The 22,690-nt window shown below is 42.7% G+C and overlaps 1 protein-coding gene across 1 annotated transcript in view; it reads left to right on the top strand.

Moving 5' to 3' along the window:
- IGSF5 (immunoglobulin superfamily, member 5) overlaps positions 1–16,573 on the top strand; it is a 43,336-nt gene extending 26,763 nt beyond the window's left edge. Inside the window, exons 5-8 of the mRNA XM_008590237.1 lie at positions 3,708–3,735; positions 7,598–7,698; positions 8,761–8,834; positions 15,761–16,573. Of these exons, the coding sequence (XP_008588459.1) occupies positions 3,708–3,735; positions 7,598–7,698; positions 8,761–8,834; positions 15,761–15,856 (299 nt within the window). The 3' untranslated portion in view covers positions 15,857–16,573. The remainder of the gene's footprint in view (positions 1–3,707; positions 3,736–7,597; positions 7,699–8,760; positions 8,835–15,760) is intronic.
- Positions 16,574–22,690: the final 6,117 nt, after the last annotated feature.

Raw genomic sequence — 22,690 nt, 5'->3', positions numbered from 1 at the left:
GATGGAATGTTCTGTAGATATCTGCCAAGTCCAATTGTTCTAGAGTATTGTTTAGATCTTGCACTTCTCTGCTGATCCTTTGCCTAAATGATCTGTCTACTATTGACAGTGGGGTGTTCAGGTCCCCTGCTATTATGGTGTTAGTGGCTAACAAAAAAAAGAAGAGAGAAGATTCAAATAACAAAAATTAGAAATGAAAACGGTGATATTACAACTGATTCATCTGAAATACAAGGGACCCAAATGAAATACAAGGAATCATCCGAGACTACTATAAACAGCTATATGCCAACAAATTTGAAAATCTGGAGGAAATGGATAAATTTCTGGACACACACAAGTTCCCAAAACCGAGCCATGAAGATGTAGAAAATCTGAACAGAACAATAACAATAAAGCAGATTGAAGCTATTATCAGAAGGCTCCCAACAAAGAAAAGCCCAGGACCAGATGGATTCACAGCAGAATTTTACCAAACATTCAAAGAGGAATTGACACCGATTCTTTACAAACTATTCCAAAAGATTAAAACAGACGCAAATCTCCCAAACTCATTCTGTGAAACAAACATCATCCTGATACCAAAACCAGGTAAAAATATAACCAAAAAAGAAAACTACAGGCCNACAGAAAGGACATTGTTGGGGGGAGGGGGGAGAGGGAGGAGGGAGGGAGGTTTCGGTGATGCGCCACTATAATCAACCACATTGTATATCGACAAAATAAAATTAAAAAAAAAAAAAAGATTCATTGGCTTTCAGAGTCCTTGAACAGGACCACGGGAAATTAATAGGGAAGGAAAGGACTTTCTGAAGGAAGGAAGCTGCTTCGTTCAGAACGGGCGTGATGCACCCCCTCCAGAAGTGGCACCTTTCTCACCAAAGACAACAATTATTTGATTTTTGTGCTAATTTGCAAGGATATATGGCTGCTGTAATCTATCATTTAGATGTTATGGTTTTTTTTCTAGAAGAATATCTACCTATATAAGCACTTTAAAAGGTTGTTTCCCATTTTGTAGAATTTTAAATCTTCCTTTGTAGGTGAATGTGGATGTACAGGTAGAAAGAAAAATAAGGTCTTCTGTTAATAAAAAATAGTTAAAGTAAAGTTAATAAAAATAATTACACGTTTCTTTTGAATCAGGTCTTCTGGGATACTCTAAGTTAGATGAAAACAGTGGCCTCGTATGGCAGTTGAGATCAAGAGTGGAGTGGGCTTGTCGTAGAGTTAGGCGGTTTGTGACTTTGAAGCCAAAGGATGATTTGTCATGTGGACAGCTCAGGACTTTCCAAGTGCTGACTGTGTGTCTGTCCTTATCTTTCATTCTTTCAGAAAAACTTCACCTACTCCTATTTGAATATTTTTTACAGTTAAATTATTTTTCTTAAGACCAGAGTTTTGATGCTAGGCTACATGTCATTTGATTTGTATTTTTAATTTTATTAACACCAGATAATTGCCATTCGATGAGCACTTTTTGTGTGTGTGTGTCAGGCACTGTGCTAACTAACTCCTTTACGTGGAATAGTGATATCTCACTAAGAGAGCTATTCTGTGTAAAACTCATGGTGTAGCCTTGACTAGGTTACGAGTCTAGTTTTAGCTCCTCCATGAATTTGGTTTGCAATTGGATGATTAATTCTGCAATGTAACCTTATTCCCTGGGAAAGAGAAATTAACAAATAGTAAACTCCTGTTAACCTAGGTTAGATGAGAATTTGTTTTACCTGGGAATTACTCCATATGCCACAGATGGTTACTTAAATGAAATACACTGGATTTTAAATGAAAACTATTGAATAAAAAATTTTAATTGAGAAGTGACTATGAATTGTTCAGTGCCTTCAGATTATTATTTTCAATATTATCTATTACAGGGAAGTTGGAGAAAGTTTGGTCGTCTGGACTTCCTACTTTCCTCAGGCTTTTTGCCTGTTTCATGTAAACCTTCGTAAGAAGGGTAATTGATAATTATCAGCCCACACAAGATGTACAGAGGGTGATTTTTTGTTTCTTCATTTACAAAATGGGAATAAGTACTATCCTATCGGTTAGTTGTGAAAGTTAAGTAAATTTATATATTAAAAGTTTCTGGGATCCATCCTAGATTCTATCCTTTATTTAACTTTGGGGTGAAAAGCCCATGTAAGAGTGAACTGTTTTCTACCACTTGTTTGCAGCAAGTCCAGGTCAGGGCGATGCCCAGGGCCTTCTACAACCTTCGTACAATACCCATCCTGTGACACCAGGTGTGACTCACAGTGGAAATTACACTGTACCTTAACATAAATGTAAAAGATCCGATAAAGTTCTGGATTTCCCCATGATGATTATTTTAACACTTAAAAAATATTAAACATCAAATTCTTTAAAAAATAAAACCTTCTGGTGGTCTGCTGGTACCCAGAGAATTCTCAGGTGCCAACTGGTCAATTGAGGACTGATTGAGAAGAGCTGGGGTCCCACTCAGCTTGGCCTGGGGGTTTTGGGAGGGCAGCATTCTAGAGAGAGAGAGACCTGATGTCCACCTCCTTTGGTGCTTTCGGGAACACCTGTGACATCCTCTATTTCCTGACAGTCTCTCTCCTGCAATTCAGATAAGATGATTCCTGAGGTGCAATTTGGGGTGTGAATTGGCAGATGTTATTAGAACTGAAAATAAGTGAGAACATTACCTAAAAAATAAGATAAATGGATATTCTCTAGATTTCAGTAAAGCTTGGTGTGTGGAAGGTCTGGACGGGAAAGCAGAGTTGTAAAGGACCCTGGCTCCAGAGAGACCTCTGGGGACCTGCACTGTGGCTTGTTTCTTCTTCCAATTCCAGATTCCCTCCAGTCCCAACATCCATTGTTTAAAAACATTAGCAATTTAATGACAGCTTTTTTTGGTGCGGAGGGGCACAACTGTGTCTGGACGGGAAAGCAGAGTTGTAAAGGACCCTGGCTCCAGAGAGACCTCTGGGGACCTGCGCTGTGGCTTGTTTCTTCTTCCAATTCCAGATTCCCTACAGTCCCAACATCCATTGTTTAAAAACATTAGCAATTTAATGACAGCTTTTTTTGGTGGGGAGGGGCACAACTGCCCAACATCCATTGTTTAAAAACATTAGCAATTTAATGACAGCTTTTTTTGGTGCGGAGGGGCACAACTGTATGAATTGATACCATTGGTACACGTCTAAAATGTATCTTAGAATTAACGAAATATGGTAATGCTAATATGATAGGGCCCAGTCGTTTAAAAATATGGTAGCACTAACATCTACGTCTTGCGTTGTTGCAACAATGAAATGAGATAACACTTTATACACTGCTGGCGCACTGTAAGGACTGAATGAACAGCAGCAGGGGTTGGTAACACAGAGCACCTCTTGTTGGTGAATGGAATCTTTTTAATTTTGCTAATCAAACTCAATATTCACTAAATACTTATCAGATAACCTGCTGTATTTCGGGTACTTGCTGTATTTCAAGTACCAAAAGATTATTTACTTTTCTGATCGTTAATAGTGAATTCCACTTTCCTTATGCTTGGAAGCCATTCCATAATTTGATGTGGAGGAACTTAATAGTCCTTACTGGGTCATAAATACTAATGTGTGGTTTATAAAAATCAGGGAGTCTATAAAAATCAATGAGATTTTATTTCTAGAATAAAGTATCCTGATTTTTCTAACGTGATTTTGTTCTTTTATTTTTTTTAGGGGAATCTAGTTATCAAAGTGAAATAAGGTAAGTGTGAAATCACATTAATTTTCTGAAAACAAAACAGCCTAACAACACACACACACACAAAACTGTGAGATTTTAGGATTTATGTTACTAAAAATTAAGTACTGAAAAACACATATGCCAGTCACAAACTCACAGGGTGACATTAATTGCAGAATAAAATAGGTGGGTTGCTACTGCGTAGTTTGACTTGCTCTGGCTCACTTAGGAAATGGAGATTTTCTTAGTGTCTGGCACTTGCAACTCTTTCCACAAGAGGACACTGCGCACCGTGACTCGTCCCTCCTGCTTTGAGTCAAGGCTAGGGACACCAGCAGAGGTCCTGTTGGGACTTCTGGGGCAGTGGCAATCAGTGGATGCCAGAAGCCTGGCAGGTGGGTGACACTGGCCAGGTACACAAATTAGGCAGGGTTTGGTGCTTGTTAACTGAGCAGGGAGGGCGGGATTGAAAAACTCCTCTCATTCCCACACCATCCAGATGGAGCTGCAAGCACTTCTAAGGTAGCTATGTCAAGGACTTACAATCATATGCAATAACCAGTTTAAATGTCTGCAATACTCACATTTACATTGTCATAAATGCACTTAGAGGAGGGTTTTTAAGACAGCAGTGGTTTCGTTGTGGGTGTTTTAACCAGCACATCTAGTTTTCAATATTCTATTAAACAATTTAAATGTTGTAAATGCTGAGACTTAAAAATACCTGTAGGCTGCCTACTGTGAATGGATGTGTGTAATCACCATGTGACAGATACTATCCATTCTCGCTCGATGCCTGGTAATAATGCAGTTTTGAGAGAGGCAGCTGTGCTCTGAGGACACCATAAAGCAGCAATCTGAAAATACACCTGCTTTGGGGTCTGGATGAGAGCAAGGGAAGAGGAAGGAAAACTGACCCTGTAATTATTCTGGCATTTCTCCTCTCTCTCTCTCTCTTTCTCTCTTTAATTGTAACATAGTAGATTGTACATATCTGTGGGGTACAGAGTTGAATATCAATACCTGTCTGCAATATGTGATGCTCAGATCAGGATAATTAGTACGTTCAACAATACACAATGCAATGATTTTTCATGGCTCTTTAGCAAGTCTTCCCTTACCCGCTCCCCCTCCCCCTTTCCCACTGCTGGCATTTTTCTTGATTGCTGTTACCAGCAGGGTCCAAGCCTGAATTCTTTGCCGCACTGTTGACTGCACCAACATCTTTTATTTCTGTTGTCTGGGATCTTAGGTGATTTCAAAGCACAGTACAGTGTTCAACGGCTATTCAGGGTGCTGGATAAAGAACTACGACAACCAGAACAGTAGAACAGTCGATGACATTAGTTAGTGCATGTTGAGCGCCTAACGGGCACGCTAGTAGTGTTCGAAAGTTTGCAGAGGTTTTTACCTTAATTCTTATCAAGATTTTATGAGATTATTTGTCCATTTTATAGATGAGATAACTGAGATACAGAGAGGTTAATTAATGTTCCCAATACAATAGTTCCCCATGCCCGTGGCTTCGCTTTCAGTTTCTTACCTGTCTGTTGCCAACCACGGCCCCCAAATAGGTGAATACATGCAGTACAATAAGATACAAGGGTGTTTCAAAAAGTTCGTGGAGAAATAGAATTAGAGGATGATATGAATCTTTCCAGGAACTTTTTGACGTTCCCTTGTATTTTGAGAGAGAGAGAGAGAGAGAGAGAGAGACCACATTCACATAAATTTTATTACAGTATGTGCGATAATTGTTCTATTTTATTACTAGTTACTGTTGTTAATCTCATACTGTGCCTATTTTATAAATTAGTTTACCATAGCTATGTATGTATAGGAAAAAACATAGGATATGTAAGGTTCAGTACTATCTGTGGTTTCAGGCATCTCTTGGAATGTATCTGCTGCAGATAAGGGGGGCTACTGTATTTCCAGTCTAGAGAGTGGGAGGGTTGGAATGTGAACTGGCCAGTCCTGCTTCAGGATCTGGGCCCTTCGTCTCTGTGTCGCTCTTGTGCTTAGACCAGACTGTACCAGGCCCCAGGCTGGGAAGGATGGCTCACTGGATACGCATGCCCGACCTGCTTTTCCACTGTGTTCCTGGTGCTAACTCCAGCTGCTTGAAGACTTCTTTTACATCAAAATAACATACTTGTATATTTTTTCTTATAGAATCAATTCATGTTTATTGTACAAAAAAATTAAATATAAAGATAGGTATAAGAAATAGCTTTGAAATTGAAATCACTCATAGTTCTGGTGTCCAGATGTACTTATTGTTATCTAAGTGTATGTACTTACATGTATGCGTGTTCACATATACACACAGAGACGTGCACACACATGCATTTCATAAAATTTGGATCATAACAATAATTATCTTATAGCTTGCTCTTTTCCCTTGACACTATTCTGAAGATTATCTCTATTAACAAATACTTGCCCACAACATTTTTGTTTTGTTCGTTTGGTAAAGTTTTCATTGAAATATAAGTACAGAAAAGTGCACAAATTGTAGGTGTGTGGCTTAATTTTCACAAAGCACATGTGCCTGAGCCTTGACTGCCAAAATGCAAAGTTAGAACATCCTCAGTGCCCTGAAATCTCCCCTCCGACCCCTGTTAAATCATTGCCTGCCTCTCCTCCCCAAAGGCTTCATTCTTCTGAAATCTCTTCCCACATTCTCAGAAATTAGATTCATGTAAACTTTATATAAATGGAATCATATCGTGGGTATGATTCAGACCTGCCTTCCTGAGCTCCATACTGTGAGACGGATCCATACCGAGTTACGTAAGTGTAGATGTTTTATCATTATATAATATTATGTTCTGGGCATATATGCAATTTATTTTTCCCTTTTGCTTTAAATGGGCATTTGGATAGTTTTTAGGTTGGGGCTGTTAATAATACTGCTGCTTTGCACATTCTTGTATGTGTCTTTTGGCGAACATAAGTACTTATTCTTGTTTGGTGTTTGGTCGGGTACACATCTAGTTGTGACAGCTGGGCATAGGGTAGGCATGTGTGCAGTTTTACACGATGCTGCACAGCTTTCCAAAGTAGGCGTACCAGTTTACACTTACACCAGCAGTGCATGGGAGTTCTCATCGACAGTGATTTTAATAGGTGGTGTGAAATTTTATTTTAAAGACATGTTGTCATTTATTTTACCTTCCCCTATTGTTGGGTCCCTGGGTTGTTTGCAGTTTTTGCTATTATAATAGCTTATGAATGAATATTCTTTCAAGTGTATCTTTGTGCATATTCTTGATTATTTCCCTAGAATAAATTCTTAAAGATTGAGTATGAACATTTTTAATTCCTTCGATATTCATCGCGAATCTTCCTTCCCCTAAGAAGCTGCACCAATTTTGCTTTATTTCAGGGGTTGGCTCACTTTTCCTGTGAAGGGAGTACACATTTTTCTATAAAGGGGATAAATATTTTTAGTTTTGCTGGCCATGTGGTTTCTGCCACAACTACTCAACTCTGCTACTGTAATATGAAAGCAGCCACAGACAATATGTAAACAAACAGGTGTGGCTGTGTTCCAATAAAACTTTATTTATAAAAGCAGGTACTGGGCCAGATTTGGCCCAGGGGTCATAGATTGCTGACCCCTGCTTTATTTAGTCAATGGTTTCTGAGAGTTGTGTACCAACTTGGGAGTGGAGCCCATGAATCTATCATGATAAAGTTCCATCATCCCCATAATGGAAATGTGTGAACACATGGACTGTCTACACCTGCTACCCAGAAGCCAGCAACTGATCTGTAGATTTCTGGGAGTAAGTTCAATGTGGAGGAATGCTCTGAGTGTAACCATGTGAACCATGTGCTGATTAACATTTGACTTTTTTAAATGCTCTAATTCTAGGATATCTGCAAATGTGAAAACAAACAAAGGAACTTCTGAGACGAAGTTAAAAAGTGGAAACGAGAACTATGGATACAGTTCAGATGAACCAAGGACCACACGTGAACGTACAGGTGGGCAGGAGAAAAACCTGGAAAAGAGGGTGTTGGAAGCAGGGCTGGCTAACTAGACACCAGCTTCACAGAAGGATAACATAGCGATTGGTGGTAATTATTTTTTGGATAATTTTTAGAAGAAGGAGAAATCCTAGCACAAGGAATATTCTAGGAGCAGGTTAACTGTAAAAGTACACCTATTTGTCTAAAGCTTAAAATAAAGTGAGGTGGAAATCTGAAAGTTTTTAAAAATCATTTTTTTCCCCATGCTTTTTCAAGTAAAATCAAAACTCAGCAAGAAATCTGTTCCCATTAAACATTACAAGGTATTGAAGGATTTGGGAGACTAAACCCACCTTTGCAGAGTCTTCCTTGTAGTATCTCATTTTCCTACCTTTGGACGATACAGAGTCATAATGGGGTGGGGAAATCTCTGAAGGCAACATCACTGGGAAGCAGTGGCAGTAGAATTTGTAAGGACCTGAAAATCTTTTTCTTTTTCCTTTTTTCCCCACTAAATTGGGACTATATTCTCAGCACCACCTTCTTTTGGTTTTACCACTGCTGCCTATCTGTATTCCAAATCATACACTTTGGATTTAAAAATTTCCATAAAGCATGGACTATTTCCTTTGATAATTTGACCACAGCGTCTTGCAAAGTTTCCTGTGAGTGAATATTTGTTCATTAGTATTTTGACCAATTAATCAAGTACCTTGACCAAAATCATGGCCAAAACCAAACCCTTCTGCCCCATGTGCCGTGTATTTATTTTCCTTGGTCAGCTGCTGAAGCTGTGGATTGATCTTGTTTCTGGATGAGGTTAATGCATCAAGAAAGAAATCGATTTTAAGTCAGTTTTCCATATCTTTGCATTTAAAAAGTAAAGTTCTAGAAGTATGTAATCTCAAGGGAATGTTTTAAAAAAGCGTGTTTGTAGTTAGGATTATTTTATGCCAGGGTATGACATAAAAGCAAGCCTGTTTCTTTATAAATCAGAATTGTTAGACTGTGTAGCTTTTTTTTTTTTTTGTCACTTATTACTCTAAAATCATTCTTCTGTTGCAGAGATTGCTTCCCTCCCACCCAAGTCCCATGAATTCAGTGTTCTGGAACAACATAGCAGGAGCCATCCTCATCAGGTGATCTAAGCCACTTTCCCCCACCCTATTTTTGACTTTTTTGCATTTAGAAATCCTTACCTTATGGTAAGTGGTTGTAACATGGCGCACGTTGTATATTCATGATGGAAGAACGTTGCCTGTCCTTACCTCCGCATCAGTTGGTCGGCCTGGAGGGAGCGGGGCTGAGATGTGGACAGTCTCTTGCCCTCTGTAGCAGTGGCTCCCAGGCCAAGGCTGGGGCTGCGCAGCAGCTCTGTCTGCATGATGGTGAGCAGCATGTAAAACCTGCCATTTGTTCTCTCTGAGCCAAGTTCTCCCAGGACTGGAGTCAACTGGGTGCTCCTGGCTACCTGGCACCCACATGATGCACATTCATACCTGGTCCTCAGGCACTTTGGCTCATGGAGGGATGCCGGGTGCTGGGTTGGAGGAGCAGGACAGAGAAGATGTGCCCGCTCTGCAGGCAGGATCTGTGCCAGTGAGCTTGAGAACTGGAAAAATCCTGCTGGGATTAGAATTTTAGGGGAGAAAGGAGGAATCCCTGATGTTTTAGGAACATGATTTAGTATGACTTAGGGGCTGGAGTTGCCACTAACTGAGATGGGGAATGTTGTGGGTAGAGTGGGCTGTAAAGGGAAAGATCAGACTTTAATTTGGAACTTGTAGGTTTTGAGGTATCTGTTAGATGTCCACGCGGAGACATTAACCATGTAGGCAGGGGCACAAGTCTGGAGTTCCATGGAGAGATGTGAGCTGTCAGTGTTGCTGGTTGTTAAGCAGTGCTTGGATGGGCACTGTCCTTTCACAGGACAGTTAATTTAAAGAAAACTTTGAGGGAAATGTGAGGACATAGTATGTTAATTTTCTGATACAGAGTCAGCATTGATTATCATACAAAATGAATTGGAATTCATTTGCAGAAAATAAGTTTTTTTTTAATATGCAAAATCATATTCAGTAAGAAGTACATATATAACCAGTACCGCTTTCTGACCAGTACAAATGTAACTTCAAACGAAAAGGATTTCACTGTGGTTCTGTGACAATGTGCCCTGTAAGCATGGATGTTCTCTGCTCTTAGCTTTTGGAAAAGCTAAGCTCAGAGCTTGGCTTTCTGGCAGCACTATGGATGTGATGGTTTGGGTTTGTTCTGCAGGCTGCTGTAGACTGAGGTGGGGAAGCCCAGCATGTGCCTTTGCAGTCCTGATCCTTCTTCCTCGCATAGATATTTACTTGGATTTCCTTCTGGGCAGCGTTGGGCCATAATATCCCTCCTTGCACCAGGGATATATACATCCTGCTGGTGACGTGTGCCTTTCAGGCACTTAGGGAGGAGAGGGAGCTCTGACTGATGCTCAATCATATATGGGGAGGACCCAAGTGATGTTATTAGTGGCAATACAGGTGGGAAGACATATGAGCGGTCTGTGGCACAAAAGGAGATGGACCTAAGTGACAAATTGTTGGCTCCCAGTATGAGTTCTGCTATGTTCTTCAGGCTGGTGTCAGGAAGATGGACAGGCAGATTCTTTCTATCAAGACTGCTGTCTTTGTCACATCTATCTTTGTACGCATTTAATTGGGAGCTGGAAGGGATGGCTCTAGAAACCCAACAGGCTTCATTTAAAATGGTCCATCTCTGACTAAGAGGAGGAGAGTGGAAGGAAGTAATTGCCAGGCTGTGAAGTCCCCCATGACTGGGCTGAGTGGGGGCTGCAGGCTGATGAAGGGCCATAGCTGGCTGAGGGGCTGTCTCCCACCCAATGCCATGCACGGACAATCCAAGAACACAGTTAAGCCAACCGTAATTTCTGTGGCCTCTCTGTGGTTACTTTCCCCCTAGATGTCAGAGTTCAAGTCTGGGTGGTGGGGAGCAGTTAAGAACAGGGAAGCGATTCAGAACAGGGTCATGTCAGATAACTCCTTTTGAAATGCCTCTAGGATAAATGAGGAAAAAGGGGAACTCTGATGTGTCTGGATACAGGAATGAAGAATGCATTTCAGGCTCTGAGTGGATGCTTCTTAAAGCTTGGAGTGTTGTTTTGAAAATATCCAGGGAGAGAAATTGAAGAGGTTTCTGCTACCAAAACCCATAATCAGCTAAATAGTCTATTTGAGGAAAAAGAACAGTGGCCCTCGAGTTGTGGAGCCCTGGGGACTGGTAATATACCCTGTGTTTCTTGAAGTGTTTGTGAGCTTCTCGGGAAGCCGTACATATTGCAGAGAGCATCAGGGTCCTTCAGAAACAAATCAGGACTCTAGGAAGATGAATTGCCTTTGCCTGGGCTAGAAACTAGTGAGGGTTATTAAATAGTTGTACCTTTAGACAGGCACACGTCCGAAGAGGTCAACCTTTGATCATAACCAGAGGGTGCCTTTGCAGGCATGGATCCTGGAGCTGTCTCCAGCTGCCCATTTGGAGAAGCTGGACTCAAGATGTACATGGACTATGCTTTCTGTGAGCACTTAGAGAAGGGCGTGAACAAGATGAGCCTTAGAAGAAAGCGCTGGGACTAGGAACATGGTAGTTTCCCTCCATGTCCTTGGTCCAAAGAGGACATAGTCCTGTGTGTGGTCAGCCAGTCACTTGAGAACTGCAAGAGTGGCCAAGTTGCAGCTTGCAGAAGCAGATCAAGGTGATCTTTGGCACAGAGGCTCCTTTAAAGAGCTTTCCGAGGCTAGACCCTGCGGCCTTGCCTACCTATGTTGCCAGGTTCTTGTTGTGTGGCTGATGAGGGCCTCAGCACTCAAATCAAAAGTCTAAAGACAATGCAGTCTGTGCCTTCCTTTCTCAAATCCTCTTTCCATTCTGCAGTGAGCCTTGCTCCCTAAAGTGCCCAGGAGAGGCAGCTGAGAGCTATTCAGAGCCGCTTCTCATTTGTCCTTTCTTCCTCCTCTCTACAGACCTCAGTGTGACTTCAACTTGTCAGAGCTGATGCCAGGTGATTCCGTACACATATGCCTCTTGGGCTCCGAGCTTGGGCCCAGCGGTCCCCTGTCTGAGGAGCTGGCTTATTAGAGTTCAGGTCTGTTGACTACAGATTGCAGCATTTTGCAGAGAACCCTCACAAAGCTCAGGTCCTAAAAAGCCTGTTGATTAAACCAAGAGCTCTCAAGCTGTGAGTCAGTCTGCAGCAGATGCTCTTCCCAGTCTCGGTTGCTGTGGAGCTCGTTGGGCCAGATGAATGGTCTGTGCATGGAGATGTGGCATGTGCAACAGCACTAAAGCTCCTGCTTGGTACTAACAGGTCCTGGGGTGGGTGATCTTGGTTTTGTAAACAGTATGCACCGTTGGGCTGTGCACCTGCTCTCCGTTCATGCTGCTTTTCTCCTCTGCTCAACCTGGTATCTGTTCGCCCTCAGCGTTGTCTGCAGGTCTTACCTGAGGAGGGGCCATTGAGTACACACAGTCTAGCACAGCAGTCCTGGGAGCTCGGTAAACAGTTACTTATTAAAGTAGAGGAATATCTTCAAATCCTAGTTGGGCTGTCATAAGCAAGGTGCTATAAGGGGCACGCATGTGCATATAGACACAGTTCCTTTGCTGTATGTCGCAATCCAATTATGACAAGAAATATGAGCAGACCACCTTAGCTGAACATACAACCTACACATAACATTATGTTTGGGGTCATTAAAAAAACTTATGTAATTCCATGTCAAATTGCCATTTCAGTCCTTTATGGCCTGGGGCACTTTGGTTTTCATGAAGGGTCTCCTGTTTAAATATGCTGCTTTGAAGGGGAAGCCAGGAGCCAAGGGTTGCCTGTAGGAATCATCCATGTGGTCTTTGGGATGCCCAGATTGGTGGTCCCCACCTCTGACTTCTGGGCTCAGAACAGTTGGGGAGGCATCTGAGCATCTCTGCTTTTCAGAACAACTTGATGTGGCTCTGATTGTGGCTGAGTTTAAGGGTTCTTGGTTACCTTACAGCAAGATGGGAATGGGGATTGTTGGAAGGGAAGAGTGGCAGGTCACCAAACATTAACTTGCTTATTTTGTAATTTCACCCTGCTCAACAGGTGCTCACTAATTATAATTCCCTCAGTGTCCCAGGGCATTTGTGATGTCCTGTGCTTAAGTATACTGGGGAGGGGTTGTACTGTGCCCCTCCCAGGTGTTGACGGAGCCCCTACTCTTACCACCTCTGACTGGAGTCATGTGGACTCCGCTCCAAGCAGAGGAGGATGCGACACAGCACTTGTGGGTTTGTGAGGCTGGAAGGGCAGCACGAGGAGCAGGCAGTGTTTTAGGGTTACCTGTCCCCTTGCCTGCAGTGCCTCAGCCCCAGCCCCTCCCTGAGTTCCACACACCTGTGTCTGCATCTCAGGGCCGCTGTGGGCCTCCCCATGAACACCTTCATCATGCATCACCCAGCACCACTTTAATGACATCCAATGGTGACCAGAACAGGAAACTAGAGATTTAGTATTGTAGGAAGGGGTAAAAAGCCCCATTTGCCACTGCATCAGCCTCCCCTAACTCTTGCCCCTTTGATATCCTTTCAGTTAAGGTGTTGAAGAACAGAATGCCAAGGCCCACCCTGCCATGGGGAAGAGGAAAACAAGGCATGGGGGGTGGGGGAGCTCTCTTTCCAAACCCCTGCTTGTCTACTGTGGGCTTGCGGAGCTGACAGTCCTTAGGAGAACTGCAGAAGGACAAGGGCTTGTCTCAGGGACAGTGGCATGGGACAGGACAGGCTATGATCAGAAGCCATGGGGGAATGATGGCTCATATGGGCCAGGTCCACAGATGATGCTGGGCTGTGTGCAAGGGGGAGAGGCCCAGCTCCTGAGCTGTCAGCCCCAGGCTGCCTGGAGCTGCGCCCCATGCTCCTCCCCACAGCTCTGCGTCCTCCCCTGCTGGGTCTTCCCTGAACATGGGGCGCAGTCCTCGTTCCCGCCACCACCTGGCAGAAATGGGGGATGTGTTTCCTGAATCCTAGATCCTTGTTTTCCCAAAGAACGCTTGCTGCATATGGAGGTGTGCCCAGCACCTCTAAACACCTACATCGCTGCATGCTGCTGGCTTAGCAGTCATTTCAGTACAGCATGCTTCCAAAGCACTGTGGGAGGTAGTTCTCATGCAAACTCCTGGCCCTTCCAGACTTCCTGGATCAGAATCTATGGGAGATAAGGCCAATGAATAGGTATTTTCCCCCTGTTTCCCAGGTGATCTGCTTTGAGGAAAATATTTTTGAGGCCCATTGTGAAAACATAACAGACACATATAGCATTGTTTCTAAGGGAGGGCAATCTCTGATTTCGAGGGGTTTTCTTACAGCTGTGCATTTGAAATTCCTTCTACCTCACATCCCCACAGAACTAGCCTAGCCACAAAGCACAGAGAAGAGTTTGAGATGCTTAAGGCAGTGTGGTGATCAATGCCAAATGAGAGCCCTTGACTCTGAGGTCCTCTGCCATCCACATGGCACCCTAGCGGGGGCATACTTGCTTAAACCTCTCATAGTTTACAAAGCACTCTGTGCATTCAATATGAATGAAAGAAATAGGATTTTAGGCTGTAGAGACCACAGATCATGCATTAAATTATAGGGCGATCAGAAGAAAAAAAGAGATTGATTTTCAGAAGTGACGTATACCAAAACATGACATTTTTCTTCCCTGATTATTTCTATTTTGACCGAATCTACTGTTAGGATGTCTAATACTGATACTATGTTCTAGACAAGAGTTTCTATTGACAAAATAGTTAACTCAGGTGTAACTGGAGCTATAACACATTAGGACAAAACTAATCAATAAAATTAGAAATTCTTACTAAAAATTACAATCACTTAATGGGAAAGGCAAAATTTTTATTTTTATAGGAAGTCATGGGGTTTACAAATGTTTTGCATCTTGATGGATATTTAAAACAAGTAATTCCCCTTTTCCTCTCCTCTTTCTGTGACTTAACTCACTGTCAGTTAATTTTTTCTGATTGTTTTAGGAAATTCTGTCTCTTTCTCTGTCAGTTTTGGAGAACGAGCATGTGAACAACTTGAAACCTGGATCAGGGCTTCCCCACTAATCACTCTCCCTATTGAGACAAAGAGAAATAAACTCTTGATGAACGTAGAAAACAGCAGAGAAAACAAAGCAAACAGCAGCAAAAATCTCAAGCACAGTCACAGCGGAGGGCACTGTTCATATAGCACGCTACTGAAATGCCACCACCAGCCTTCGGTTTTCCTCGTGCTCTTGGGAGTCAATAGATAAAACCATGAGCCAGGATGATTCTATCCTCAAGACTTACTAACATTTCATTGCAACGTGAATAATTTACTGTGCCCAGTTACGTTATTTAAGATGTTAAATGCAGCCACGGTGCCCTGGGAATCTGAGCTGGGATTCTCAGGACTGGCAGGAAAAACATGTTGCACATGTTTTAATGGGTCAGTACTATTAGACTGGGAGTGGCCCCTCTGGAGGGTTAAGTGGTTGGTTTGGGATTACATTTCTCAATGAGAATGGCAGAAACTACACTCCCTCCTCCCATGAGCCAGCACCGCCAAGGGAGACAGATGGGTGATCTATTTGGAGTCAATCCTTCTGTTTTGCCTCCTTCCTTTAGAAGAAATGCATGTTATTTAGAGACGTTTAAAAATATCTTATATTTTCATAAAAAGCTAGCTGGTAAAGCAATAACTTCCATAGGAAAATTGAAAAACAAAACAAAACAGTGAGTCATGGTGGTAATTTGCCTGCATAAAAACAAATATTGGATTCTTTGAATTGGATTCTTCTTCAGGCCCTGAACTTGGAAGCCTTCTAGAGTGTATATTATTGAAAATAAAGAAATAAGGGAAAGATGCATTTTAGCATCTTTGTTCCTCTCTGTACTCTAATTTTATCTTCTCTGATGTGTGGAGTTTCCTTCTCAAGTGCATACTTTATAGTGATCTCAACTGACCAAATTGACTCTTTTTCCTTTGTTACCAGGAACCTGATCGACATCGGCCCAGCCCAGCAAGTCGTCCACAGGTTTCTTTTAATGTGGCCAGTCCTAGGAGGGTCAGGAATGTAACTCTAGTATAGTAGAGACTTCCCGGGTTTCCGTCTTGCACTGTGGACAACTCACAACACAACGATATCATCGTTCCTCCTCATCCTAAGACGGGGCTCCAGCTTGGCCAGCGTTACCCAAACAGACGATCTCAGAATCATCAAAACTGAGATTTTATAGTGAGAGGACAAATTGATTTTCCTAGGCTTCAAAGTCAAATTACACTTTTGAAATGTTTCGAGGTTTTAGTAAATTCCATAAAGTTACTAAGTAACGCTGCAAATTCATCACAGTAATGTTTCTCATAATGCAACACTCCTGCTTGGTGACCCACTAAGTGGTAGATAAATCTGTATTCTACCATGACTTTAAAAATGTCTTTATTATTTTAAATCATATTAAGATGTTATTTAAGGATATTTAATATATTGGGGGCATTATTGCAATTATCAGTGAAATAAGAGGATAAAAATTAGGATCAATCAGAAATCTAAAACTGGCTGGCAAATTGGAGCTCATAGGCTAAAAATAAGATTAAATTTGAATGCTGATGCACATGTTCCTGAATACCTCATGAATGGATATCTACGTGAAGACATTCATTTTTATCTCCTCCCTTATCAGTCCTGTTCTCATCACCTCAAATGAATTAGCTGTAGATTATGCTTTGTAAGAGATGGACTTTATTTACTACAAATATTATGAAAAAATGGGAAATGCGAAATGTGTTTTTTAATAAATAAAAAAGAAAATACCAAAAAACTTGTATTGTCTTTCTTTCTTTCTTTTTTTTTTTTTTTTTGTCTGTATTGTCTTTCTTAACTCTTTTCTATTCAGGCTGTAGTTTAAAAAAACAGTGTTTACAAATCAAGCATTTTCTAGGAGGGAAAACAGGAGAATTCTATAAAAATCCATCCCATTCTCATGTTTGTCTTTGACCTCTGTACATTTGCCTTATTTAAAGTTAACATGAATGTTGTTAATAAGAGTGAAGTTGCTGGCTTTTCCACATGTTTTTCTTTTTTCATGTGGATATGCTCAGTGGATTTCACTGTCTACCTCACTTGTTCATATTTAACCTAGAGGCAGGATTATTATTTGACTGAGCTCTGAACTGGTTTGTACACATTTCTATGCTGCTTAGTAATTAGCACCTGCTCTGAGCCCCACATGCCCAACCATGCTGTTGTTAAAGTATAATTTATTTTTCAAAATATGTCAAGATTTTAGTGAATTTTTTAAAGTTACCAAGTGGAAGACTCTAATTCATCATGAAGATGTTTCTCAACACTCCTGCTTGCTAATCCAATAAAGTCTACTACTACCATGATTTATAAAGACCTTTATGATCTTAAATCACATTTAGGCCCTACCCTGGGCCTCCTACTATGAGCTGATGACTAACTCAGGAGGTATTTCCTGGAGCAACATGGGGCTTTGGTGGGTATGTTTTGATTGGCTGATGCCCGTACGGTATCCATTCTGACTGGTCAGGGCTCATACAGTGCCTATTCTGATTGGGTGGTGTTCATTCCTTACTGGTTGTCAAATATTTTGAATATCACCACTGCTTAGAGGACCATGAACAAAATGTCATCTCTTCTAGGCCTGTGTCTCTAATGTGAGGCCCATGTTCTTGAGAGTAGATCTGAAATGGAAACTCTCAAAAACCCATGAATGTTGCTATATCACTTTCCTAAGAGTCCTTTCTATGGAAAAAAAAATGCCAACTCAACTGTTTAAAAATGAGACTCTTATTTATTATACTAATTTCTTTACCCCCTGGTAGGGTGGTTTGGTTTCCACACTACCATCCTTGAAAAGGTACAAGGAGAAGAGAAAGATAAGACAGGTTATGAGGATCTTCAGTCAGAGCAAATGCATGAACTCCATATTCTCCACTTAATAGTTTATTCTCTCTAAACCACCACAGAATGTAGATCCTAAGACAAGGCAAATGTCATGTCATTTATGCCTTTTACAACCTTTGCAGCACCTCGTATACTGCAAGTGTTCAATAAATATTGACATCCGACAGGTCAGTATTGAGAAAGGCAGTGTCTTGAATATAATGAATATTTGCCCTCAGCCTGTGATAAGAATCACATTTCTGAGGTTATTTTAGGAGTCATGGGGATTTCATATAAAACATAATTGAACTTTAAGTTTTGGACTCTGGAGGACAACGCTATATGATTTTCATAGAATTTTCTTCAACTAAGTACATGCTTGTTGAATCACCCTCAAAATATTTTTTCATTTTACCAGACTGTGGGAATTTTTGTGATATTACTAATGGACAGGTTCTTCTTTCTGTATTTACTCCAGGAGTAAAGTTTCTTGAAGGGATCGCTGGCCAGTTTTTACTTCACAGAAGGTAGATACGTTATCTGAACAGAACTCTCTAGAGCTGTGCTGTCCAACACCATAGCCACATGGGGCTATTTAAATTTAAATTATTTAAACTAAATAAAATGTAAGATTCATTTCCTCAGTTGCACTAGCCACATTTCAAGTGCTTAATAGCCATATGTGGTCAGTGGCTACTGTATTGGGCAATGCAGATGATAGGATTACACTGTTGCAGAAAGATCTATTGGACAGTGTTGATCTAGAGCAACTACTTGGAAATGACCTTGATGTGTCAAGGATCGGCTCTCTTACACAAACACACAATCCGTGTTTATTCAGTGCTATGTCTGTGCATTCAGCCAGTTTCTATTTAGGAGTCCTGCAAACCCCAAGGCAGCTCTCAACTGAAAATGGTGTTTTGCTGATGTGGTAAATTCTCTCACTTCTGCAATGCAGAGAACCGAGACAGGCTCAGGGGGGGTGGGTGTGAGGAGTCAATCATAGGAAAACTTCACGGTCAAGGTTGTTTCTCGGAGGTAGGTGCAAATCTCTGCTAATGTATGGCTGACAAGGTTGAAAATTTATTTAAATAAACATCCCTCAAAGCCTTGTGTCATAAAACCATTCCTGCCTGTCCCTCCCAGGGGTCTTTGAACCTTGGTGAATTTGTCAGATTCCAAGCCTGCCCCATGACATCAAGGATCTTCTGTAGTTTACCTAGAGAAGGACTCAAGTGGTGACGTCAATATCTTGAAGATAATGGAGAGCTCCAATAGAAGCACACCTTTTTCTTTGTGTGGCCCTGACCTCAGAAAACCATTAGGGACATTTGAGTTTGGTTGCATGTTCCTAGGAGTTTGATGGCACGAAAGGCAAGGGGATGCTGGGGAGCTTGCAAAGTCTTCTGTGCCAAAATTGAACGCTGTCTTTGAAGTGCTTGTGATGTTATCGAGGAAGAACTCTCATCCTGTGTACAGATGGAGGGTAGTCTTCTCTGTGGAACAGTGGAGAACTCAAAGAGTTTAAAGATGAGAGAAATGGGTGATTGAGGACAGGAAGCAAGGGTCCCGGGGAAGGGAGCATGTGCCGAGGGTCTTGACAGCTGGTGGTCCAGCAGCCCTAGAGCAGGATCCGTAGGCTGAGGGGCTGTTACCATCCATCTGGCTGACAGGGCATGAAGAGGCTGCCAGACCTGGATGGAAAGGACTGATAGTAGCTGTGCCCTTCGGCAGAGGGACATGACCTGCTGTGGAGGTCTGACCAGGAGGGAGTCAGCATGACAAAGACTCCAGCTTGCCTCTCCATGCTCTCAGTCTCCTGCTTGAGCCTCCCCTAGGCCATTCCTGAGGTGTTGGGAGCCCATCGATGTGGTCCAAACAAACAGTCCCCTGAGAGGACTGAGCTGGATGAAGAAGGGTGGAAAATGGATGTGGAGGAGCATTTTGGAACATTTAGAAAACAGAAGTCAAGGAATGGAGCATGTGTTTATAAAGTCAGAGGGAAAGACATTCTGCTTGGAGCCCCTCACTGCTTCCCTTCCTGAAGGATGGAGCCACCCACCAAAGGAGGACTTCACTGGCCACGTTGGACCTGAGTATCTCCCGTCCTTGGTGCCCAGATCCACACCAGCAGAACAAGGGGACTGGATGGTGGAGCCCTGAAGTCCCTTCTGGAGCTTATCTTCATAGAGGTGTAGACACACACACACACACACACACCCTCACCCTCATGGCCCAGCAGTTAGGACTGAAGCTGCTCCATCTGAGTGCATGCAGGCCTCCTCATCTCTGCTGCTCTGGGAGGGAGCTGTGTTTCTGCAGATGGTAAATATTTAATTCTTACCTAACACAGCCTATAAATCACGCCGGGGCAGTGGTGCCTCGGGGGAAACGCACTCTCCACCATTTATGGCGCAGGTGCTCTGACCTCTCTGCCCAGACCGGGATGGAACGGAGAGTCTGAGGTGGCAGCCAGGTCTTGAGCTGAAAGCACCCCCATCATCATCCTCCCTCTTTTCTTGGGGGAGCTGTGTCATAAATACAACAGAATCCTAAACCTGCCGACTGGTGGGCAGATTGTGAGAATTATTGCTCAGCCAAGGGCTTCAGACTGAGAGATTCATGCCCTGCCTCATAATTACACTGGCTTGACACAGCAGAAAACTGATAAGGTTCCAGTAAAGTCTATGGGGAAATGTAGCAAAGAATGCACTGATTATATTTCTTTTCAGAAACCCTAAGAATGTGTAATATTTCACAGGATAACTTAATTTGGCAACAATGGGTAATATTATGTTTCAATGTCATAGTAATAAAGTCTGAGGTAGTTCAAATAATAGCAAACCACTGTCTAAATCAAAAACTAATTTTTAAAATTACAGCCGATTAAAGTTTTTTCCTTAAGAAAGTGGAAACTGGGCTGGATTTGGACTATATGAATGTATGTAGTCAGCCTGAAGGCTCTTATCGTGGCAGTAACAGGTGATGGAAGAATATCCCTCTTCTGCCTCCTTGTAGCTGTGTGTGTTTGTGTGTGTGTGTGTTTGTGTGTGTGCATATGATGTGCATGTGTGTGTTCATGTGTAGGACGTGTATTATGTGCATGTGTGTGTATGTACATGTGTGTATGTTGTGTATATGTTGTGTATGTGTGTGTATGTGTGTGCATATGTAATATGCATATGTATGTATGTGGGGATTTGTGTGTGTGTTGATGTGCATTTTGTGTATATGTATGTGTCTGTATGTGTGTATGTTATTTATGTATGCATGTGGGGATTTGTGTGTGTGTTTATGATGTGCATTGTGTGTGTATATGTGTGTCTATGTTTGTGTGTGTCTCTCTATATGTGCATATATGATATGTATATGTATGTAGGTAGAGATTAGTTTGTACCTATAGTGTGTGTGCATATGGTGTGTATGTGTGTGTTCTTTACATTCGTGTGTGTCTCTGTATGTGGGAAGGGAAGGGGAGAGATGTTTGTTTTGTGTCTTCCACAGGGGCAGCAAACCACAGCTCCTGAGCCAAATCCAGCCTGCTGCTTATTTGCTGATTTTCGCATGGCTTGCAAACTAGGAATGATTTCCACATGTTTACGTGGCTGAAAAAAAATCAAAATATTTCATGACATGTGAAAACTATACGAAGTTCAAATATCAGTGTCCCACAGGGTAGTTTTACTGGTACCAGTCAAGGCTCACTTGCGCATGGTCTGAGACTACCATTGCGTGGCAGTGGCAGAGCTAAGTGGCTGTGGCAGAGACTGTGTGGCCGATTAAGCCTAAAATATTGACAGTCTGGCCCTTTGCAGAGAAAGTGTGCCGGCCCTGGGCCCCTGCAGACACTTTTCATGGTCTATCTCTCCTTGTCCTCATCTAATGCCAGGTGCTTTCTTGTCTCCATCAGACCCAGGAGCAAAGCCAGGCCAGGCACCCATGGTCAGGCATCTCTGACTCCAAAGCTGGTACTCTGTCCACTCTTACCTGCCTGGTGACATCTTCTCCTGGATCTCCGTTACTCTCAGGATGAAATCTAAAATCCTATCCTGGCTTAGCATGCATGGCCAGGTCTAGTCCCAACCCTCCCCTGGCTGTGCTCTGCTCCCTCCCTGCAAATCACACCCTAGCCCTGAGTTCAGACAGCTGCCAGGACTCCAGGCCCTGCTGTCTGGGGGCCTTGGTGCATCCTGGCCCTTCTGCTTGGAACAACCCCCTCGCTGTTTGCTTTGCCCAATGCCCGCTGAGCCTCCAGCTTCTCTCGGGTGAAGCCACTGGGTGTTTTTGTACTATGTTGGCTCTTTCCTCTGTGGCTCTAGGTGGGAGGTGGCCACAGGGAAATGAAGCCAAGGTTTGGAAGACGATTGAGAGGTGCAGCGACTTCATGCCTGGAGGGGCGGTGCCATGCATGCTGTGGCCAGCCTGCAGCTCCTCCAGCTGGCCCAGGACCTTCTCCTTCTGTGGCTGGGACCTGGGCAGGTGCGTGCGCAGCCCCACAGGCCCCCGGTGTCACTGGTGCTGGGGTGTTGAGAGAATGGCAGAGCTCCAGGAGCATTGTTTATGATAAAACTGACCTTGCTTCACGTCAGTTTCTTTTTGCTGACTGTGGTGAGGACTGGCCTGTCCCTGGGTGCAGAGGCAGTCATTCGCTATGGACTTATCAGCTTCCCTTTGCAGCCCCTGGTTAGTGACTTTCTTCTAACTCTAACGCTCCCCTTTGACTGTTACTTCACCAGCACGTCCTACAATTACGTGAGGCCTTACTCCTATAAGGACCCCTTGCTCCATATCACTCAAGCTGGGACTCTACTTCCCTGATGGGACTCTAACTAATCCACCTTCCCTGTGCCCTATGGACCCCCAGACTGGCTTAGCCCCTCTCCTATGTTAGTATGTCACCTCAGACTTCTCCTTCATTGCCGGATCACCAATGATGTAAGTGTTTGCATAATTATTTATCAAAGTTGAGTTTTCCCATTACATTCAGAGAAGGAGGGCAGGCTCCATGTCTGCCTT

The sequence above is a fragment of the Galeopterus variegatus genome, unplaced genomic scaffold, assembly GCF_000696425.1.
Source record: "Galeopterus variegatus unplaced genomic scaffold, G_variegatus-3.0.2 Scaffold5940, whole genome shotgun sequence".
Classification (NCBI taxonomy): Eukaryota; Metazoa; Chordata; class Mammalia; order Dermoptera; family Cynocephalidae; genus Galeopterus; species Galeopterus variegatus.
Note: the sequence above shows the minus strand (reverse complement) of the source record. Positions and strands in the feature narration are given on the sequence as shown.